Source organism: Mustela lutreola, chromosome 1 (assembly GCF_030435805.1).
Source record: "Mustela lutreola isolate mMusLut2 chromosome 1, mMusLut2.pri, whole genome shotgun sequence".
Taxonomy (NCBI): domain Eukaryota; kingdom Metazoa; phylum Chordata; class Mammalia; order Carnivora; family Mustelidae; genus Mustela; species Mustela lutreola.
Genome location: NC_081290.1, coordinates 107,390,075 through 107,408,420, shown reverse-complemented (window position 1 = coordinate 107,408,420; position 18,346 = coordinate 107,390,075). Strand labels below are relative to the sequence as shown.

The window sequence follows — 18,346 nt, the reverse complement described above, 5'->3', positions numbered from 1 at the left end:
TAGTTGGTTTTGCGTTTGGCTCCTGAACCAGGCAGGTGCCACATACCACTAAGTTTGTGAACACAATTCCTAAAAGCTGAAACAAGGTATTGGTATGAAAGAACTATGCTAGGATAAGAAATGAGGTTCTCCGGGCACCTGGACAGCTTAGGTCATGAGCCTGGGATCCCAGGATCCTAGGATTGAGTCCTATAAGGGGCTCCCTGCTATGCCGCCCCCCCTGCTTGTGCTCTCTCTCTGTGTCAATTAAATAAAATCTTAAAAAAAAGAAAAGAAAAAAGAAAGAAAGAAATGAGGTTCTCAAAGCTGGCAGCCCACGGCATTGATGTTGTCGCTGAGGTTTGAGTGCTCACACTAGACAGCAGGGGACCAAGGTGAGCTGACTTCAGACACATTGCATTTGCTCCTGTGTGTCCACATCATGACTGCCAATAAGATTCTTCCCTTGGGGACACCTGGGTGGCTCAGTGGGTTAAAGCCTCTGCCTTCAGCTCAGGTCGTGATCCCAGAGTCCTGGGATCAGGCCCGCATCGGGCTCTCTGCTCAGTGGGGAGCCTGCTTTCCCCCTTTCTCTCTGCCTGCCTCTCTGCCTACTTGTGATCTCTGTCTGTCAAATAAATAAAAAAATTAAAAAAAAAAAAAGATTCTTCCCTTGGTTTCTTACAGGAGGAATTCAATCCTCCCTTTATGACAGTGTGCCAAGCCATAAATTTTCTCTTTATTTATAAATGGTACTTCTGAAGATCATGACTACTATTTGAAGGAAAGTATTTGAGGATGTTGACTGTGTCAAGTTTTGGTAGGGTTAATATGCTTTTTAAAGTAATTCTATCAATTTTCCTAGTTTAAAAGTCCAAACCATCATAACACATTTTTTTTTTTCCCATGAAAAAGGGTAGACTTTTCATGTTAGGATTTTAACATACGATGCTTTTCTTGTCTTATCCTTGAAACCCAATTTTGCAAATCTCTCTTCCTTAACCTACTTTAATACTGAATTAATTTTCTTCCCCTTCATTTTTAATCTTTGGTCTTAATTACTAAGTGGGGTTGCCATTTAGGTTTTTCTTCTCAAATCCAAAATACATTTCATTTAATAAATTTTATTTAATTACTTAGTTTTACTATCAGTAGCTCTTCTTGGAACTGAGTGTATACCCCTGGTATGTATATTTGTATTTCTCTATATCCATATTGTATATCCATCCACCCATCATCGCCCCCCCCACACTCATATGAAAACTCATCTAAACTACAGGGAACTGGCAACCTTGTGTTATTTCCTCTAGATTACTCTGAAGCACAGGTATATCGCTAGAGAGATCAAGGTTTAAAACACATTTTTCCAGAAGTTCATTATAATTTTTGGCCAAACTAAAGCAGAGTTCACATTTGCCTCTTATTTCTCGATATGGAAAGATTTTACTCTTAAGATTGCTTTCACGTCACTTCCTCAGTTAAGCTTATTATTATTATCATTTGGTCTCCACGGACTAGTTTCCACTCTCACTTAATACCACTTCTTTCTTTGTAGTATTTTCCAAGTACGTCTGAATCATTATTGATGGAATTCCTTATTTAACATCTATTTCACCACCAAGTTAAAAAACCAAGTAGGGTGAAGGAAGATGCCAATCTAGTGCAGCACCTAGCACAGTGCTTACTATACTTAAGCTCTCAGTAATGGTTTGTTGCAGTGGTGAGTGGATGAGATTGAAGTCATTTTTACAGGTGGCATATTATTATTATTATTATTTTTGAAGATGTTATTTATTTGACAGACAGAGAGCATAAGCAGGGGGAGCAGCAGAGGGAGAAGCAGACTCCCCGCTAAGCAGGGAGCCTGATGTGGGGCTCAATCTCAGGGCCCTGGGATCACGACCTGAGCCAAAGGCAGATGCTTAGCTGAGTGAGCCACCCAGGCGCTCTGGCATATTATTATTATTGTTGTTGTTGTTCTCATTATTACTATTACTATTATTAGCAGAAGCAGTGTGCATGTGTCATTCTTGTAGTTTTCTTCTGTTCAGTGGGTTTGGGTAATTATAAAAATTGTTTTACCCTTAGGGCTACAGATTCAAAGGAGGAAAACAATTCAAAGGGGTTATGTGCTCTGCAAATGTTTAATTCCGTATCATAACCGGGTACAACAGTAACTTAAAGCGAGGTAGAGCTCTGTGGGTCTGGGAGGGCCCTTTGGTGCACTGTCTTGCTATTTAATTTCCAGAAAGAAAATGCTTCAATCAATGAATGTGTTGATGGCCTACCATGTATAATGCATGCTACCTGGCTTTAACACATGCTCCAAAAAGCCCCCACTTCAAACTAATTACAATCCATTGGGAAGATAGAGCAATGCTAACTACAGGAAGAGCTAACAAGAAAAAAAAAATTAATTGATAAATACAACGGCAAGTGATTGGTATTTCGGGAACTCAGGGAAGGCCTACCAATAGAAGTCTTTAGCAATTGTGTCAGACTGATGATTCACAGACCTTGTACCCCCGAAACAAATAATATTTTATATGTTAATAAAATAAATACAGAAATAATACAAAAGAGAGAGAGAAGTCTTTAGAAACTGACTGGAGTCTGAGAACAGGCCATTTAGATGGGCAGAGAAGAGGGAGACAAGTATTCAAGATAGAAAAAAAGTTATGTGGGCAAAGACGTGGTGAAAGGGAACAATTTGTACAGGGCCATGAGTGGAATAATGCAGTTCTCTAAAAGTGAAGGGTTCACCCAGGAAGAAGCAGTGAGATGGTTTATAAAGGTAGATCGAGTCACAAAGTGAAACTATAAGTAAGAGGCTGAGGAGAACGGGGTGTTTTTCTGTCAGTTTCCCTGAAGCCACTGACAGGTGGCATAATGATAGCAACATAAAATATTCAAAGATGATAATATCTTAATACCGCACAGCATTTTGTTGCAAGGTAATTTCATCTATTATTCACAGAAGAAATTTTTTTTTTCTCCTTTTGCAGAGATGTCACTGCGTGTCAATACATGTAAATGAGCTGGCGTTTCCTTGCAGAGCTGTGATCGCAAGCTCGCTCCATCTTCTGCCCAGACAGGATGCAGGAGTCCTCAGAGTGAGGAGACAGAGGCCGGAGGAGGGGTGAATCAGTGTAGGCTACAGTAAGGAAGGGCCACTCACAGTCCTCATTACTTTTAGAAAGCCTCTTTTCATTGCAAGGCAAGTATGAACTACTAATCACAACCTACAGACATTGAAACACGAAGCTGATCACACACCTAGGATTCGTTTTAAGATGGCAGAATACACCCATTTTTCTCACTGTCTCATGTAGCTGAAGAGCTCTTGCTGCTGCCTTAATTTGCAGGTGCTTAAAAATCGCATCATATTTTAATTCTTGGGTTATACACAACTCCAGAGCCTTATATGGTCATCTGTTTCTAAGAATCAGACGGTTAACTTAGAGATTCTTCACTGCTCTCTTTCCATTGATGATATTTTGAAGGAGTTTGCAACCCAGCTTTCTGGCACTGCCTTTTACAATTCTCGTTAACATTTATTTTATTCAAATACAGTAATAGCCTCACTTCAGCCGTGAATAACTGACTCCCACTCCCACATACTGTACACACTGTTAGTATAATAGCTTTAAAGTGCTTCAGAGACTTTACACAAAAGTCTTTTGAAATTATGCTCAAACTGAAGAATATATATTTCTTCTTCCTATCAGTTTATCTTTTTCTCTCAGGAGAATTTTTTCTTTTATGAAAAGGTTCCCAAAATGAAATGCTTCTCTCCCCTTTCAGAGAGATTGTGATCTACCCTAAACACAAGAGAATGCAGAAAGAGAACTACAAAGGCTCCAAGATTGCAATCCACTCATGTCTATTGTTTTTTTTTTTTTTTTTTTTTTTTTTTTTTTAAGTTCGTGCCTTGTTAAATCAGAACCATAGACAAAAAAGCAATGCATACCCTGTGGGAGAAATCGCCATTGGTCTCAAGCAAAACCGCTACCCAGCCTTATAATGAGAGGAAAAACTTAAGTCTGTTTTATGGAGTGAAATCCCAATCTTCTTCTTCTTCTTCTTTTTTATTTTCTTACTGTTTTGACTTTTTTTCAATCATTAAAAAAAAATTGTATGTATAGTCCATGCTACTTAGTAATTGGTCTCTGTCAAGAAAATTACTTTTTTGGATGCTCCTTTCACTAGGTGAAATAGAAAAAAAATTGTTTTCATGCCATAAAGAAATAGGAAAATAAGTGTTCAGATTGTATATACTTTTGGGGAATAGTAGGATCATGATGGGACAGGCAAGATGACCGGCTGGGTTCCTGCATGCCTTCTAGGTACCACTGGGGAATTCTCTGGAATGAAAACCCACATCCAATCCAAGGGAATTCAATCTTACTGCTTTTATACAAAAGGGTTCAAGATTGAGATTTTGTTTGGCAAAAAAAAAAAGAAAAAAAGAAAAAAAATTAATTCAGAAACACTGGTGTTGACTTTATTTTATTCTATTTTTCTTTTTCTAATCAAACGGTCACCATTCTTTAATGTCCAGATCATGTTTTACCTTAAACAAGGCTTTCCCTGACCACTCTAGAAAAATGATTCCTTGTCCAACCGACTCAGTGTTGGTTAAGCTAAGCTAACTCTCTTACCTTCACTTAATGACACTGTGTCTTATATTTATATTAAATCACCCAAAGGTGTTAATTCATCAACTGGCTTATAAGCCCTGGGCACACCAAGAACACGGTTTGTTTTACTTTACATGCTTCTTGCCACAGAGTACTAAAGACAGCTCCTCTTCTAGAAATCAGGCAACTAGGAAACAGGGGACAACTCTCCCTTGCTTCCTGCCATCCATCGCTGTGACAGAAATGTCACAGTGCCTTCTGATAGTGACTTCACTCCAAGGCCACAGAGGAGGGCCCACACAGTCAAAATGGCTGTGTAAGAGACTGTGTGGTGTGACCATCCCACCCCACCCAGCAGGTGTGTCTCTCTGGCCTATGGGGTGGGGACAGCCATGTGAGGTATCTATAGGACAACGCAGATGTGTTGGGGAGGTGTTGGGGCGGGGAGGCAAGGATCTCAGCAAGCCACCCTCACCCTCAGATATGCTGCAGGAATGTTATCTAGACCAATGCCAACCAGAGTTAATGGCTTTTTCACATTTTATCCCCCTTTCCGTCACACCTGTAACACTCCGTGTCATCTGAATATAGAAATTACCTTGATAAAAGAAGATAATGTGTCCCTTGCTCCTCCGCTCTTTTCTAGAGTCAGTAAACAATGCCCTCTTGTTTCCTGGTCTTTTTTAGGCACACAAGTATGGAGTTTCATAAAGGAAGGACAGGATGCTAAACCAGAAGGCGTGGGTTTGATTTTAGTTCTTTACTACCTAACTGAGTGACCTGGGGCAAAGCAATTATCCACAGAGACCCATTCTGCATACTAAAAGGGGTGGGGGCTAAGGATATTTATTTTGAAGTTTAATTCAATTTTTTAAAAAAATAAATGAACATGCTCTGGCTCACAGTAGGTACTGAATAAATGCAATTTAAACTTGAATTTGAAGCAAAAGCTTTTGCTCATGTCTCCTAAGCCCTAAAATACACAATCACCTTGTTCTCATTGAAAGCCACATCCTTTTTAAGACATGTGATTTTGGATTACTTTCAATTATTATTTCTTTTAAAACTTCTATCTACCAGAGCAGTTCAGTGTAGATCCTGCCATACATTAGAATCTCCTGCAGAATAGTTAAACAATAACAGTGCCTGGGCTCCACATCTGATCAACTGAATCTGTAACTCTGAAGACAATCACAAAATTTGCATCCAGCAATACGTGAAAAAGCCAGGAAATAAAAAGAATGACTAAAAATCCTTCAAACCAAGCCATTCAACCATTCAAACCAAACCCAAATGAAACATTGCAAGACAGGGTACGCAAAACTGCAAGAGGGATCTAAAACCACTTACCTTTGTTATTGTATACATCTAGGTAATTTGGTGCTGAGAAAATTGTAATTAGAGAAGGGAAGCCTGTCGTTTGGCTTTTCCTGTACATGCGATACCTAAACACAATAAAGACGAGTTACAACAGGATATTATGGGGGGGAAGATGGTATCAAATTACAGATTCAAAATAAAATATTCAAGTTATGTTTTATCACTCTGAGACAACTCAATTACTTAACATTAAACAAAATTTTCTCTCTAAAGTCTGTTACACACAGACAGGATTCCTCCCAAGGTCAACCATGAAAACATACAATCAGGTGGATAATATCCAAAGAGGTCTTTCCTAAGTTTAACAGGCCTGGGAACGGTGGAATTCAAGGCAAAATCATAATTCATATCCACATGTGCAATGGAGAACAAGAAGGTCCCTTTTTGTATGAAGATATCCTTGTACCTACCACGTTTTTTAGAAGTGTACCAATATTTTTGACATAAGACTGAATAAGCAGAGCAATATATAAATCTTTCACACTAATAACTGGGCTGATTATTCAATTTATCTACAATATTTATAATATTCTGTTATGGTCTTGACTAAGCAATTTGCTTTACAAAAGATGTGTAGTTAAATCTATGGGTTTTACATGTTCAAAGTGTTTCTATTTTATTTATTTCTATATTTCTATATTTATTACCAATCTCTTCTGGCATCTGCAGGTTGAAGATTACTGTCTGAGCAGGGTAATATTTAATCAATCAGTAATGAAACAGAACATCTGTGAGATCTTTGGAAATAAACCAATAAGCCAGTTACTTTTCTTCTACTTAGATAAAAATAGGACTCTAGTCCTCAAATAATCAAAAAATACAGGAAACTCTGGCTCTTTTCCATTAAGGTGAAAATATATCTCATGACTTCTATGTAACAGATTTTAGGAATATTAGCTTAGAAAATTTCCTATAAAGTGCAAAACAAAATTTTATCATTTCTTGGGTATTCTGGGTCATGTTATTTCTGGCTGACTAACCATACCAACTTTAGTTGGGTTTTAAAATACCTCAAATATCTGCCTTTAGGTAGATAAATAGCCACCTTAAGATTTATAATTTCACAAATATGTCGATACTACTTTCCCTAGGAGAAAATATATGCTCAAGAATCTTTTGAACTATTCTAGAAGTATTTATTTTGCTTATCGGACTAAACTCTGCTGGTGGAAAAAAAATCAGAATGTAAAAGATAATTAACGCCCCCAATATTAGTATCTTGGAATTACAAACGGTGATTAGCTATGTAGGCTTACTTGACAACAAATGAAAACAAAGAAACTAGATGACATAATCTCAGTTTAATCAATCAAATGCTCCTTTCAAACAAATATGCTAATTGATTTTAACCGATGAACTTAAAGTATTTTCCACTAAGCAGATGATTACAAGTCTGTAGTGGGATTAACAGAAAGCTGCTTAATGTTCAGTTAGGACAGTTAGTCAAAAAAGCATGGTGAAACCACTGCCTTTGAAGTTGGGGGGAAAAAAAAGAAAAAAAAATTATTTGAGGACCTGGCTTGTTGGCTTATTGACAGGTTATATCAAAGCTCAGCTACAACACACTGAATACACAGAATTGGATCAGTTCATACCTGTTGATTATTGCTTGAAATAAGCTAATTTTAAAAGAAACATAAGCTGGGCCTTGACTTAGGATCATCAGATATGGGCTAACTTCAGAATGTGGTCATCGCTATTCCTAATTTCAGCACACAGGTTATGCAATATGAAGTGTTCCTCCCTTTCAAAAAACTCAGAATATGGAGGAACGAGTTTAAGCATCTGAAGGCAAACAATACCTTTCAGAGCCTCCTGAGAACGGCAGTGGACTTCAAATCCTAGAACTCATTACGCCTTTTCCTCCTTAATGCAGATTTAATGCACTATCAAACGGAACATCGGATGTTTCTTAGTTTTCTAAGCCCTTACAATCGGCCTACCAATTATAGTAAATATTAGAGTAACCCTGGACCCTAAATTTTAAAATTTACCGTGTATTACAAAATCCTCTTGTGCATTTGTTAGAATATAGAATTTTCTCCCTCATTTAAATGCCTCTGCTTTTGTCCTTTAAAACTTCACAGGGGTCAGGAGTGATATTCTTTCAACAAGAGTCCACCGTGCGGTAGCTGTTAAATATTTATGTGTAGTTCTCACTCACATCACCAACCGAGACTGAAAAGCTGCTGGTAATGTACTCACTTACTGGACAGTGGGAAGAGCAGGAGAGGAAAGAGAGCACACGGACCCACAGAAGTTAAGAAAGCCGGCTGAAAATCTTACCTGTTCAAGCTAAACATAAAGGCACTTTCAAGGGGACTTTACCACACATTTGTGACCACTCATTCCCCAGGACCCTGCCATATCTGTGTCATCAGAAGACAATTTTAGGAACTGATTTCTTCAGGGAGAGAGCCTAGTACAAGGAATCCTCCACAGCCCGAACGAAGCGAGGAAGCTGTGACCCGGGGCAATGCACGGTTTCCATAAACCCACAAAACTGCTCACCCTGCATCTTGGGCTTCATGGGCTCGGAGTATAGATAACAAATTATTGTGCTGTAAGAATTCACATACAGCCGGGTAACTGCCAGAGACAAAAAGAAAAGAGAAAGAAGCATCTGTTATGAAGTTGTCAAGAGTAGCACATTTGTCTGTAACATCCTGACCTATGTGATTCGATCAGACGTAATCAAACGTACATCATTCATGAAACAAGCCTCTCGGCTCTCAGGACAGGTCTTTTCCCCTGTGGCACAGAGCACCTGCAGCTCTACTCTTTACATAATCAGAAAGGGCTGGAGATGCGTGAATTGGACAGAGAACGCGGGCCATTATATAACAACACTAGAGGAATGTCCACTCACAGGAAACATCAATATTATCAAGTCTACATTTAAGCACAAGTGAACAGAAGCATCAATATAACATGAGAATGGAATTGAAAATATAAACCTCCATCTCGATTTTCTCCAAGAGAGCACTATTTGTATTTGGATGCCTGTGCATGCCTGAGTGCTCTACCAAGTGGACTGAATTAGGGAGTGGGCGAGAATAAAGTAACCGATATATCACTCAAAATCTAAACAGAATTTTAGATTCTGTTTAAATTTTAGATTCTGTTAAAACCTGTGAATTATTGAATTCACAGGTTTTAAACTGTGTACTTTAAATATGATCAACAGAACTGTATCTTAAGACTGCTGCTTTACCTTGACTTAATAAAAATATTAAATATATAATCAAGATGATTTTGTCTGTTAAGGAGTCTCAAAACCAAAGAGGAGAACAGTATTCAAAATGAAATTCAAATTATAAACTGAACTTGTGGAACCCTGGGCAATCACATTGTCTCTGCTCTACAAATTTTTCATGAGATAAATGTATGTCATAAAAATGAATACAGTTTAGGTGTTTCAAATAAAAGGACAGCAAACTAATGCTCATTTTAATATAAACAAACTGCAGAAGCTCACTAGAATCTAAACTACATGCACTATGAGAAATAATTCAGCAATGATAATTATCAATATCAAATATCAAAATAATATTTTGAAGAAATACTAAATAGTGTATGTCACTCAAATTATTTATTATAAAAGAGAAGATGAAAATAGTTTCTAGGGGCGCTTGGGTGGCTCAGTTGGTTAAGCATCTGCCTTCAGCCTGGGTCATGATCTCAGGGTCCTGGGATCAAGCCCCACGTGGGGCTCCCTATTCAGTGGGGAGCCTGCTTCTCTCTCTCCTCTTCATTCCTGCTCTCTCTCTTGCTATCTCTGTCAAATAAATAAAACCTTTAAAAGAAAATAGTTTCTATGTTACAAATTTTGTAAGAATTCCCTGATCAAAAGGAAAAAAAAAACATTAATATGGCACACCATATTAGAGATGTTGATTATAAAAAGGATTCAGTTCTTTGCAAAACTGAATTTGAAACAAAAAATAGTCTTTGTGCCTTTGCACACATTTATGTGCATTTGTATGCATATGTATATGTGTTCTAGAATATTCTATCAATCTGCTAAGGAGAGAAAAAAAAAAAAAAACCTTCATCAGGCCTTTACTTCCTAGTTGTCCCAGGTCACTCCAGTAAATACACCATGTAACTGTTAAACATTAGTGTAACCTACAGACTGGAGAAGATGGCCCAGCCTATGCACATGGAAATATGTCCGTAGCGGTACCTAGACCAAGAGCTGACCTACCTGTGTCTTCAAAGACTTCTTACCCTAGGAAAAGGTGAGTATATCATCTTTGAGATCAGTGTGTCAACAAAAAAAAGCTTAATTGCTGAGACACAGGTTGGTCTTTAAAAAACAGCACGTTTGGACATACTTAGCTATAAAGTGCCCAGCCAATGGATGACAGCATAGGGTGGCACCCAGTAAATGTTCCTTCCCTATCTCTTTCAGCCATTGATTTCTCGTGCCCTTGAAATACTTCCTTAAAAAGATAGTTTATTGTCTTGTTGTACCACTGAAAGACAGAGGTTGTTTGTCTAGGTTTGTCACTTTTTGTCCTTGGGCAAAAGGCTTGGCAGCACTTTTTAAATTTATTTTTTCCTTTTGTTAGAACCTATACTAGATTTATGAAAGCATAATTTTAATATATTTTCTTCATGCTGAGTTTGATACCCTTATGTGTTTAAAGTTTCCCTCATGGAAATATATATCTGATTTTTAACGGTAATCTGAAGAAAATAAAATTAACCTTGCAGCAATATGCTAGGTTAATAGCATTAAGTGAGGAACACTTGTATTATTACTTGGAAGGAACTCATTTTGATGAAAATCTTTAGAAATTTAAAGGCATACATAATCAAATCCTCAAACTCTCTAAGAATTACAAACTTTTTTCTAAATAAATTTAGAAAACACTTGAATATCATCTAGATTCCCATTATTGGTCAACTGCCTGCCTGGGATACATTAAAGTCTATGATAATATAAAGCAACAAAAGAACAAACTTCACAAGATTCTTATGCTTTTCAGTGGAAATGATGATATACAAAAAAGCATTCCAGCTAAAAAGCACTACAGAAGATATGTGTAGAATGATAGAGAAAGCAGGGTTCAGAACCCCTAATATCACGGAGGAAGCTGGAAAATCATTTATTCCCCAATAATTTGTCAAAGACTGACTGGTGACTTGTTCTATTTGTTAGAAGATTGTATTAGGCACAGGGAGGGGTGGTATGGTAAGTGTAAGGTGTAGTTTCTGTCTTGACAATATGTATTACCTAGGTAGGAAAGTAAAGCATTTATTGAGATTTTATAGAACAAATAATGTACATTGGTCTGAGGAGATTTTCTGAAAAATTTCTATCACTTGTTAGATCTTTTGTTTTCTTTTTTCAGTTTCTTTGCATTAATGAGGTGAAGCTTCTGAGATAGTAGGACTACCAACAAGAAAGAGAAAGAAAGCCCAAGCATGGGCCCATGACCTCCTTTTGAACACAGGACTTGCTGGATCTCAGTCCTACTCACAAACCTATCCATGGGTACCCTTGTCAAGCAAACCTAGTATGATTTTGTTTAACCCAGTGTCCTGGACATGTCTTGAAAGAAGACTTAATGCAAAGATCGGTGAAGGCCAGCTTCTAACTTTATCATACTCACTTACCAGCATGCAAAAAACAAACAAACAAACAAACAAAAAACTGTGTTTGGGGAAAAAGCTAGACTCTCTGAAAATGTATTTTTTTTTTTTTTTCCCCTCCTCTTGGACTTGATTACTCCTTAAGCACTAGAGAATACTTTCCTCTGAGTAGAAAAGGAGGTGGAAATTTCCATGGAATAGTGGGAATCCTTAGATCTGGGTTCTTATTCCAATTTCCTGTGTAAACTCTGGAAAATGGCTTAACCTCTTTGAGCCCAAATTACCTCACTGGTAAAGATGCAGATGGTGCCAGTTATATCATAGACTCGAGATAAAGATTAAATGAGTTAGCAATATATGTAAATTCCCTAGTCTAGGGCCTGACTGAGAGTGGTAGACATTTAATAACTCCTAATTTTCTCTCTGCTACCATGTTGTGGAAGAAAGAACGCAGCACAGAAGTGAGTCAGCAACCCCAGAGTCTAGTTAGTAGCTGTTGTGAAAAAGAAACCTATAGGCCTAAAATGGCATCACTTAGGCCAAGTCACCATCTGGGGCTTTATACCTAACCTAATGGAAGTTGCAACTTTCCCCAGAAAGTTCTGATGTGCTTCAGTGACGTAATCTGTCACATGGGCCCTCTGCCTCCACCACAGGCAGATGAGGTAATCTGTGTGAGACCCCCCCCCCCTTCCTTCTTCCCCCCGCCCAAAGCAACGGGACTGGCCTGAAACAAGACTTTCTTTCTTTCTTTCTTTTTTTTTGCTAATAACCCCTCAACCCACCCTCCTTCCTATAAAAACCTTCCATTTTGCCCAGCCCTTAAGAGCCCCTTAGCGCTGCCCAGGTCATGAATTGTTTAATAAAGCCAATTAGATCTTAAAATTTAATCCATGGATTTTTTTTTTTTTTTAAGCCCTGTTAAAGTTATTAGTTGTGACTCACATTAGATCACAAAGGCAATGACCTATGGGGAATACTAGATAGGAAAGGAGTTAGAATGAAAGCGGGAGAGGGACGGATGCAGACAGAGTATGAACAAAGGTAAAGAAGTAGAAACGAGAAACACGAGAAATGCGAGAGAAACTCTTTGGGCATTCGATAAAATAGATTATTATTAGACTCATTCTGTTTATTCTCTTATTTTAGTTCCTTCCTATATGAAACTATGTTTTAGACCTTGAATTAAGCCTCCCAGGTTTCTGTCTCTTTAAGATATAGCCAACCAGCATTATTAAAATGCTTTCCTCATAGCTTTTATGACTTTATTTCTACTGAGTATTTTTTCTTCTGGAAAAGCCTACTCTTCCACCAAGCCTTGGCTAAGTTATCCCCTATAAACCCTTCCCCTCAAACCTGCCTCACTCTGAGGTGTGGAGAACTGCTACATTCACCATGATCCCATAACATATTTGTCTAAGATACCATTCATCATGTTGTAGTGTAAATTATGTGTATATATCTGCTCTCCAGAAATACTGAATGCCTTAAGAGACGGACATTATCGTATTTGTCTTCATATCCTAAATGCTTAGCAGCAATCTGTCAGCTTATCAGAGCTTACACTCAATCGCGGGAGTAGTCTCAACGGGGCAGTCTAGCAGGTGAGAGATGGAGAGGTTTCTTTCCCTCACGGGGTTCAGCAAAGCATAGGCAGGCAGGCAGCTCACAACCCCTGCTGAGGGGCTGGGAGGAAGCCTCTCGTGCCTCCTTGGTGTCCTTACTTTCTCCCAGCCCAGCAGTAAGAGAGGACTCTGACCGACTGCCAAGCTCCTCCTCTGCTTCTGGGGGCTGGGCAATAGGTCCTAAGCCCTGGGGTGTCCCAGTGTCTCCTGGATGCTGTCAGGCGTACCTGTTCCCAGGGCTTCCTCTGTTTTGTTTTGTTTTTCCTTTGCCCCAGGGTTCTCCAGCTAATTTCATTTTACCCACCAGGTATCAAGCCTGGAAGGGCTCCAACTCTTCCTGCCAGAGTGTAAGTGCTCACTTGCACCTGACCGCAGGCTGCCTCAGGAGCAAATGAGCAATTTTTATTTAAGGCAAACGTTTTGTTGAAGTATAACATCTATACAGAAATCTGCCCAAACCAGAAGAGGACCAACGGATAGATCTATCTTCCCCTTGTAACTAACACTCAGATCAAATCACAGAATGTGCATGGCCTGAATCCCAGCACCCTCCATAGCTCCTTCGAGTCACCATCACCTCCTCACTAAGAGTCATGGCCACTCTGGCTTTGAATACTACAGATTAGCTTTCTGTCACGTTAAACTCTTATTTCAATGCTATTATCAACATGAGCTCTAGTATCAGGCTTCCTCCACTCATCACTATCCTTGTGGCATTCACCCGTATCATTATGTGCAGCTTTGGTGAACCCCTTCTCATTTGCTGTACTTGGGTATGTAGATATACAATTTATTATTCATTCTATTAAATAGATATCTGGGCTGTTTCCATTTCTTGGTTGTTATGAATATGGTTGCTATATGCAATCTTTTGGGTACAAACATGCACATTTCTGGTGAATATAAAAATACAAGTAGAATGGCTTAGTTAGATGTATGTTCAGCTCTAGTGTATAGTGAGGCAGCCGACTGTAACTGGGCATGAGAATTAAAAGGGGACAGATCGTCATTTTTCTAGATGTGTTCTCGTCCACCATATTTTCATGAACACCACTTTCCCTGCCTGCAAAGAGCCTTCCCAGATGACTCTGGTTGGATGTGTTCCGTTCATCCTTTAAAGCTCAGATCTAATAACACTTCTACCATGACTTGTGCCTTAAATTCCAATCCACACCTGTTTGGGTTCGGCCCCCCAACTCTGTATAGCTGTGTATGTGTGTGTCTGTGATAATCTCCATATTTCTCATAGCATTTCTCACCTTGAATTTTATTTGTCATAGCGTATGGGTCTTTGCCACTCAGAGGCACTTACCCTCAAAGGCAGGACTCTGAGTATCTATAAAGCCTCACAGAAGGCATACATAATAGGTGCTCAACTAATGTTTGTTAAATAATTGAATGAGTGAATGGATTCTAAAAAGGATATCCATTAAGGAAGCCATATGACTTGGAGGAGGGAGTGAGAAGGGCATTGTGAAATTTAGATGTGATTCCAATGAACTAAAAATGAAAATCTTGAACTCAGAGTGGGAATAAGGGAAGGCAGTGTGATCTAGGTGCTGGTGATAGCAGCACCTAGGGTCAATAAGATATGATGACTGATTGGTAGTGATTTCCATGCAAAAAGAACAAGCGAAAATATCTCTTAATAGAAGCCATTAATAGAAATAGTGAAGTTAGGGGAATCCCCACTGGGGAAGTAAACCATAGCCCTTTTAGGCAAGGTGAGTTGAGGTTAAGGTGACCATGGGACATCTAAGACAAAACTTCAAGCAGCCACTTAGAAATAGAGAACTCCAGCTCAGGAAAGATAAACAGATGAAGGGGCTAGATCTGGTAATCAAACCACAGAGTCTATACAGTTTACAGGGAAGCTAAGGGAAGAGGAGGCTCCAGGGGAAAATGAAGAAAAAAAAGTGTTGGATGCAGGAGGATGACCAAGCAGAAGCGGCAGGGATCTGCTGGACAAGTTAGAGGAGAATCATGATGCAGGAGGAGGAACCAGAGGATCTCCAGGTAGAAGGGGTTAGCAGGAGTGTCAGCTGCAGAAGGGAAGGCGGGTTCCATGTGATGAGCAGACACATGGCTGATGGGTGATTAAGAGACTGGCAGTGATTTGAGTGAGCCTCGATTTGCAGCTTCAAAAAAAGCTTTTAAAATGACTGTCAAGATGTTCTTTAAGGCTCAGAGTTTAGAGGAACTTCAGAAGGTCTGATGTAACTCACTCCTTTTGAAGTAAGCTAAACCTAGAACACAAAGCTTACGTGATTCACCCAAGGCAGACACAGAAACTGCCAACCCAAGCACCAAATCCAGCCAACAGCTTTGTTTGGTCTACATGAAAATGAAACTTCTACCTTCAGTTTGTCAGGAGCCTCACGAATTTTTACAGTGTAAGACTTGGCCTGTTTCAAGTATCTCAAGTACCTGTCGGGACGTCATAGGCATGTGAGTTCGCAAACTGTGATCTTAGGTTACAAAGACGGTGGCACTGGGGCCAGAGCAGAGGATTCCTTCCCCGGTCACGCTCTCTTCTCTAACTCATGGTGGCGTTCATGCCTTCTTACTGATACCCTTTTCTGCAGAACTTCATTTTATTTAAATCATGGCCCAGACACCATGTTAGATGAGGCTAGGGTGGCATAGCAAATTAAGTATGCAGACTCTATATAAATGCATCAAATAGAACCAGGAGTTGCCAATCAACATCACTGCCGACAACTCAAACAGGTGCATTGTCACCGAGTTTCTCGACCAATTTGATCGCTCTCTCTTGTGCCTCTAGGTCAGCTCTATCAAGCGCAGCCACCAGAAGACACCTTGACCCCTCCACCGAACTAAAGACAAGAATCAAAAAGCTCTAAGAGAAGGAAACTGTCCTTTTTCTTCTCCTTAGATAAAACAAAATCCAGATTCCTTTGCCATTCATCTATAGGCTATGGATTTAAATATTCAGCATTTGTCATGGCCAGCGATACTAAAGAAACTCTAATGAGAGGAGTTAAGTAACCACTTTGTTGAGAACAAAAGTGTGAAAACATGAATAATCTTCTAATTATCTAGTTGATGGACTTTATCTCTGATGTAAACACATCTTTGTCTATATTGACAAAAGAAAAATACCATAACTTTATATAAGCTCTGTGCAGAACCTCATTTAGAATATTATTTCCTTCAACAGCTGACTCAGAAAACTAAGAGAAGAATGTTACATATACTATGAACGAAAGGAAAGGTCAGGGCAATGTGCCTCAACATCAAAGTCAAGAGGTTTGGCTTTTGTTTGCTCTCATAGTATTGAAGCACAGCTCAGTAGTATCAAGTAAGTAATTTAAACACTCACGGTATGATGAGGGATGCAACACCAGATTTTAAAAATCGAAAACTTCGCTTTGATATATGTCCACAACATTTATTTGTTCCTTAAAACTTTTAGCATATTTAATAAAAGACTACTTCTACATTAACTACCGAAAAGAAACCTCAGGCTTTGCAGAAATGATTTTACCATGCTTCTTCCTTCCACCCAAAATAGACTCATTTGACCTGGAGCCCAAATTTCCAAAACACAGAAATGATTTGTAACCTTTCTGATGAACAGGCTTAGAGCAAACCGCTTTATTAATATTCATAACAAAAAGTATTCTTTGAAGGATGCTCGACAGTATACAAGACTTTCTGTTCACAAACTAATTTTTCAATCACTTCAACAGATATATAAAAGGCAGCTTTTTCCCCCTATAAGGAAAACTTAAAGATATGGAACAAAATGTTCCACCACTGAACCAACTCTGATCAATGTTATATAGATGCTGATGGCTGCTGGCTCTCCAGACAGAAGACAAGCGTCTGTATCAGAGTCTCCTCCCACCCCCAACTGCTCCAGCCTTTCCAGCTACTCCACTGCAGGGGCTGGAATTAAGCATCGACCTCAGTGCATATCACATTAGGTTTATAAGTTTTGTTTTGTTTTCTTTAAAGATTATGTCTTATAGAGTTTAACATTCTCGATTCCTCCACAGCCTCCTTCTCTTGTTATTCTGGCCACTGTCACATCAACTGTGTGTCTCATGCTAAGAACACCCAGTGGAACAGAGACTAATCAAAAGCAGAGGCTGGACATCAGGAAAATCGTGAGGATGCAAAAAACCAACAACGTCGCCAACTTCTTTCTGAAGTCATCTGAAACACTGACCATGGGCAGATTCCCCTACACTGGCAAGTATAAAAATTACTGTCACAATATTGCAAAGTGGTTTGTCAAAGGGCTAAAAATAAATTTACTATGGTCCCTATGTCCTGATTGCTATGTTAATTTTAATTTACCCAGGAAGTCTAATAAACTTAAGAAAATTTAAGAGTAACTTCAATATCATTTTATTAACAGATTTAAAATTATTTTCCTGATTTAAGTTACAAAAACAAATAAAAAATGTTTTAAGTGATTATATAATTGAACAAAAAAATCAAGGCTGGCATTGGATTTTTTACTTCAGTTCTTGAAACAACACATTTTCTACTAAATTCTTCTTCAGCTGCCTCACCACTCATACCAAGGCCTCTTTTATGCCTTTTCTATTATTCCTTGTTATTATATCTGTGTATTTATACAAATGTTTTATTTATCTTTTCCTTTTGCAAGTGCTATGAACCCACCTGAACAAGGCTTGCAAAGTGAACCTTTCATTTAGCCTTGTTTCTTAGAGAAGTTACATAAACATCATGAACACATCAAACCACCCATGAACTGATAACTTAGAACACTGATGAACCAAGTATGCTCCCAAAGGCGAGCCGTCCCTCCTCACCTGTAGAAGTACGAACACCCCCTGACTGTGTTGTGAGTGAAATGTTCCTGAGTCTTCTCATTTCCAAAATCCTCCAGGGGGTCTGACCACAGGATGTCACACATAGGTCCATAAGCAGGTGGTTCTTTGAATCGGTCTAACTAAGAAAAATAGAAGATAGAGAGCAAAATACTAATCTTTGGAAGCTTGGAATTCAGAAAGTAGAAGCGCTGTTGAAGTCCCTGACTGCCTCCCCAGCTCTGTGCCCTGTGAGGGCGGCCCTCTTCCTCTCCTGCTGTTTGCTCTCCTGCCTTCCTCCCTCCCCGTCCATCCA

General features: G+C 39.0%; 1 protein-coding gene across 7 annotated transcripts in view; it reads right to left on the bottom strand.

The window, feature by feature from the left end:
• The window catches only part of PPP3CA (protein phosphatase 3 catalytic subunit alpha), a 322,003-nt gene that overhangs the window by 53,005 nt on the left and 250,652 nt on the right, over positions 1-18,346 (bottom strand). For all 7 annotated transcript variants that reach the window (XM_059172206.1, XM_059172188.1, XM_059172170.1 and 4 more), the window contains 3 exons: positions 18,034-18,173; positions 8,511-8,588; positions 5,970-6,064 (listed from right to left, as the gene is read on the bottom strand). In XM_059172206.1, the coding sequence (XP_059028189.1) occupies positions 5,970-6,064; positions 8,511-8,588; positions 18,034-18,173 (313 nt within the window). The remainder of the gene's footprint in view (positions 1-5,969; positions 6,065-8,510; positions 8,589-18,033; positions 18,174-18,346) is intronic.